Below are 5,849 nucleotides of genomic sequence, written 5' to 3' on the forward strand. Positions count from 1 at the left end.
ACTACTACTACTGCTACTACTAATACTACTACAACTATTACTACTACTAGTAGTAGTAGTAATAGTAGTAGTAGTAGATCTATTATTATTATTTAAAAATTAATTCATTTCAGTAATCACCTATTTGGCCCTAGTGAGCGGACAAGGGTTAAGGGAAGAAAAAACAGAGGAAACAGTTTCACGAGACAGGAATGCTATACAGAAGGGGACACTAGGAGTAAGGTGGGAGCGGGCGAGACGAAACGATAGCAAACTGTTGCCAACAATAAGAATGCGGATAGACGCACACAATGGAGATTTTAATTCTGACACAAAATCTGCAATAGAAATTGTGTCAAATATTACACAGGTTGACAAAAAGCAAAGGCATGTTCTTTCCGGAGTAATACGTATGTTTTAAAATCAAATTTGGAATACAAACTGATAAAACAGAATCCACCAGACGTATTGGCTTGTAATTTTGTTGTTATTTAAAGTTTAAGGTAAACGGTATTTTTATTAAAAACAAAATACTGGTCATAGTAGAAACATATATATATGTGTGTGTTTGTGTGTTTTATTTCATATATGGAATTCATATTGTTGCATTAGTTTATTACATAGTATAGATATTGACAATCATTCGCCATGTGTTGGTGATAATTTCATGTTATAAATTATGTCGTTGTATTCAGTGTAACAAATGTATGCTTATCTTTAGCGTTAATTATTTTGAAGAGAATATAAAATGTAAATGAATAAATATTATATAATATGATTATATATGTACGATTCTCCTCTTGTGTTGTAAGGGATGCAGCTCTGAAGAATGTCAAGACGTATTTCGAATTAAGGAGTATTGTTTTGTATACACAACCACATTGCATACATTGTTTACTGTCAATTACCACGGCCTAGAGTAATTATAAGCAGGCAGTTAATTATGTAAAGCAATCGTGAAAATCCTTAGTATAAGAAACCCTGGCTGCTTATGATTATCGAACTAGCTCGTGACAGCGGTATTTAAAGTTGAAACCAACGAAAAACATCGCAAAACTTTAATCAAGTTATAATTAAAAAAGAATCACAGATTCGATAATACAAATCACAGATGCGATATATTAATGAATAACGTAAATCCAAATTATTGCACAATTATTTGAGATGATTTCAAACACACAAACGAACTAAACGAAACCTAAAAATTAATCAAATTCGGATAACTTTAGAATCATTTTGAAAAGTAAAGTAAAAGTAAAACAACGAATAAAATAACGTAAAACGATAATGAAGTTACACAGACAAACTGTAAACTATTATGATTTTTCATCAGTATTCACGGATTTATGTGAAGTCCTCACGTATCGAGAAAAGTTTGTTTTGCGTGTGTACGTTTTGAAACACTCCTCACTACTGTAACACTTGTCATGCATGTGGGTATTGGCGTGCTCTCTGAGGTCATTCTCACTCCTAACTGCCAACCCACACTGGTAACATTTCACCAATCCCTCTTTTTTGCACTTTTCTCTCTAGCCACGAGTAGGTACTTGTCCGCAAAGCTCCTGCCGCACTGTACACACACGTGATATTGGGGTCCTTTGTTCGTTGAAGCCTTCTAAGATTGTAGGCATCCTGAGAAAAAAACAACATATTTTATTCACGTGACATTTCAATGCGTAAACACGCTATTTCAAAAAATGTTAGTATCTGAGGACACGCGTTCGTTAGTTTTAAATTACAAACGATTTGACGATTATTAAGTTATTTCAAAATACAACATGTATATGATAACCTGAGAGATGAGATATATTGTATATTTGTGTTGTTTCAAGAAAATCCGTTCATCTGTTTGTTAGCATAACTGTATAAAAAATGTAACTATTTTTAAGGTATTTAATCTTACCTGAAATGCTTTCCCACAGCAGTTATAGTTTCCAGAGTTAGCGTGTCCCCTAATGTGGCGCAATAATCCAGCTCTGGTCTTCGACATTTTTCCGCGTTCGGAGCATTGAGCCATACCTTAAAGCAAATATAATATCAAAAATAATATACGATACATTTCTTCACCTGACAGTAGTGTTTGGCGCCAAAATAAAAATGGAATTTGATACAATAACATAAAGTATACACTTATTTAAGGTAAGCATGGACTTGTCATCGATTTAAGATGCTGCAGCGTAAGATTTTAATATTATAATGGGGATTGTACAGCATGCCTGTAAATCATAATTATGTATTAGTTTAACAAGCGGTGCAAGCGTAGTGTATAGCCATTATGTGTTTTACATGCTAGCGCATTTAAAAATCCCGTTTCAAATACATTGTTGACAAGCATTTTCTTAAACAACTAAATAGAACTGAAAAACTTAAAAACAGTATACCACACAGATCCGTTGAAAAACGTATACCACACAGATCATATTACTGTAAGAATAGTTTTCTTGAATTTTGTTTCGTAAATAAATAAAAGAAACCTGAAAATGGATGCAAAATGATATAGTGTAAGCTCCGCCCATAAAATTTATTTCTTAATTTCACCAGAGGTAATGTTTTTGTGTAAAAAAAATAATGTCCCCACACTGATCCTACCCTTTTCTAACCGTTCAAACGCGCGGTTGCACTTTACTGAAAAAATACTTATTTGTTTTATAAAATCATGATACCTATAGAAAACTCTCATGAATTAGCGGGCTCTCCACTTTATCCCATTAAAAATGGTGACATATTAAAAAAGTTATCCTTAAAAATCTTACCTTCGTCGCGCTTTTGTTGATATTTTACTCCCCACACAGATCTTAAAAAGTCACGTGGTATAGGCACCGTGTCATATGTGAATGTTTTTTTTATTAAAAATTGTTTGTTAAATATAAATGTGAATTACCGATATATATTTTACTAAAGAATCGTTATTATATTACTATCAAATTATGTCAAATGGTATATTTAATGATGATGCGATGAGAGTGATTATAACTGATGATATATGATGAAAACCGAGGATAACTGAAGTCAACCGATGATAACCGAAGCAATGGCTTTTTGATTTCGTTATTATTACACCGAGCAAGAATGTTGTAGTTTGTTAAATACATTTTAATCACCATATACCGTTAATAACATAATTTCGATGAAACAACCGTTACCATGGCGATTCAGTTAATTGCGTCTGTCAGATCTTGTCCAGACTGTAACTTCATCATCGATGTACCGGTATATTTTTAATAAAACGCCAGACATGATCACTATTCGAAGACGGTGTTGTGGAGTGCAATGCATGTATGCATAACTAAAGAATCATAATCACACTTACAGGTCAGTTGTTGAATACTAGTATGAAGATTCAACAGCTGGACCCGACTGTAACTTTCCGATAAGTCTGGAGATGTTAAATGAATATCTGAAAACAAAAAACTGAAATATTTACTCCCAATATCGTTAAGGTATTAATTCAATCATGTATTACCGTAACCTTTCAGATCTGGAGCATAGTTGTAAAAATCGGTTGGGCTGTAAAGGAAATACATTTATTAATAGAGTAAAGCGTCTGGAATGCATTGTAATGATAATTTTTAAAGAACGTGTATTTTCTTACAAGTCTTACACAAGTGATATTATGGGCATTTTTCACTGTTGATTTGAGCTGAAAAGAATTAACAGGCCAAAAGAGTTAGTTAAAATGTGGTTACCGACCAATTATCTGCAACTCATCTTTCTTCTAATTGTTTATAAAAATATATATTATATTCGATATTTTACATGACTCACCCAGTCCTCTAAGCCTAAATGATAAGTTCAACAAAATAGTGTCCTTGTATGAACGAATCTGCACTTAAACTAAATTTTGATTCACGTTGAAATCGAATGATTTTCATATTCAAATGCATTATTTTTCTCTTTCCGGGATATTGTTTTAGCATTAAAGTATTTTGATGCTGCAATAACAAATATGAGTGTATATGAAGTGAAAACACCACAAATAAAAAAACGGTTGCGATTTACACCTATAAATTGTTAGATGCCCATAATATCACTTTAAATAGGCTGAACAGTATTTAAGCCTGACAGATACAGAGGAAGCGCGTTATATTTGACTCGAAGAGGTCCCGGATTGGAATCCTATATATTTCATTCAACTATTTTACTTGACATTATAATTATTGCAGAATATGCCACACATGACAGTATGTTTTAGTAAATTGATTTAACGACACTTTCAATACCAAAAATACAACCTACGCACAGAGATTTGTCTGGAAGTACTTTTTAAAATAAGAATTTCAACGAGTACCGGTACATAAAATACAGATTTTTGCTGCTTATTGCAGTATGAAATACACCAGAATTACTTTATTTAATAAGCCTGTGTTCTTGTTTAACAATGCATTGTGGACTGCACGACTATGCACGGTTATACTAAACGCAACGTGAAAGTTTGTCACCGATTTCAGACGTATTCAAGGATGTATTCATATACCTTAATTAAGATATCGGCACAAACTGCAAGAACACTTGTCTTTATGCACTTATATTTTTTCACATATATTTCAATAACTTCAGATATTTGAACAAATAAAGTTCTTAACGGCGTGTTCACATTCTTCCAGCCTGGAGCAATACTGCCACTGATTTGTTCTCAATTTGTGGCTAAACGGATACAAGATCAAGCCTACGAAACAAGAGAGAATGGCGTGAATGGAATTCATCCGTGTCATTGTGTATTTTTTGTAATCTTGTTCTACATCTGAAATTTAAATATATGAAGAATATCCTATTTGCTAGAAAGGTAATTCGGAAATTTAACACTAATTCTTCCCAACCGGATCCCCTTCCCATCCCTTACATGCCCACTCATTTTGGCCCAAATATTCACATCTCTCATATTGTCTAGCACTCCAATGGTCGAACAATCATTAAAAATCGTTTTCTTATCATGCTTGTAGATGAATATCTGCAACATAAACATGCCAGTATCTGTGCTTTTACCATTTAAATTATACTAATTCCAATTCCGAAAGGATCCCATTATAATACTGCAAACGTTTAAAGCATTTTTTATGCCTTTCTTTTTCCTATTGCAAGCCATGCATAATGTTAACGATCGATATGTTGTTTCATTAATTTCAATAAAAGGGCATGTCATAAGAATGCAGACACCAGTACAAACATCGTTTTGGCAGCCATATTTCGACAAAGCATTTTTCGACAAAAGCCCCATACAACAGAAAACACAGAAGAATGCAATTTACGTCATAAAAATACTCAAGACACATATAGGATATAATAATAGCCACATATTACAAGTCTAAAATTGTAAAATTGCTTTTATGCAATAAGAGAAAAAAAACTCTTTAGAAATTACGAGCTACTGAGGGATATTCGATGTTTTAGTTGAATGTAACCTAAGATGGCGTCGTTTGTCAACGCATTTAGTAAACGAACATAAAACATACATTTTAGTAACGAACATAAAGTTTATAATGTAATGACACAGGTAAATATTTGTTTCTTACATCTATTTATTTGCAATAACTATAAATTAACGATGGTTTTATAACTACAATTTCAATTTCTCAAACAAATGAATCGTAAACTGTACATTTTGTCAAGAAAGATGAATGAGTTGCTCCCCTTTTCTTTAAGTATCTCTCTATCGTACGGCGACCTAGTGTAGAGATTCACCTAATATCGATTTGTTTACATCAATCAATGCGCTTTAGGTAAAGAAGTTGTTCACCATTGCATAACCTAAGGCGCAACTCATTTTTCAAAATTAGGTAAAATTGCTTTTTTTAATGAAATATTCAAATAAACACAACCCCCTCAAATGTATAAAGAGTGTGTCTTTATGCAAAGGTCTAGATGTGTGTGCA

General features: G+C 32.8%; 1 protein-coding gene across 1 annotated transcript; it reads right to left on the reverse strand.

Moving 5' to 3' along the window:
- Positions 1-1,101: 1,101 nt before the first annotated feature.
- Positions 1,102-2,803, reverse strand: LOC127880963 (neurotrophin receptor-interacting factor 1-like). Its single transcript, XM_052428480.1, has 3 exons — positions 2,733-2,803; positions 1,883-1,998; positions 1,102-1,611 (listed from the first exon to the last, which is right to left on the reverse strand). Exons 2-3 carry the CDS (start codon positions 1,994-1,996, stop codon positions 1,450-1,452), a joined length of 276 nt encoding a protein of 91 aa, XP_052284440.1. The 5' UTR covers positions 1,997-1,998; positions 2,733-2,803; the 3' UTR covers positions 1,102-1,449.
- Between the last annotated feature and the right edge of the window lie 3,046 nt (positions 2,804-5,849).

This window comes from Dreissena polymorpha, chromosome 5, assembly GCF_020536995.1.
Source record: "Dreissena polymorpha isolate Duluth1 chromosome 5, UMN_Dpol_1.0, whole genome shotgun sequence".
NCBI classification, from domain to species: domain Eukaryota; kingdom Metazoa; phylum Mollusca; class Bivalvia; order Myida; family Dreissenidae; genus Dreissena; species Dreissena polymorpha.

Coding starts and splice junctions, on each gene's coding strand:
- LOC127880963 (XM_052428480.1), bottom strand. CDS start 1,996: ATGGCTCAATGCTCCGAACGCGGAAAAATGTCGAAGACCAGAGCTGGA. Junction 1,612..1,882: donor GCTGTGGGAAAGCATTTCAG/GTAAGATTAAAT, acceptor TTTTTTTCTCAG/GATGCCTACAATCTTAGAAG.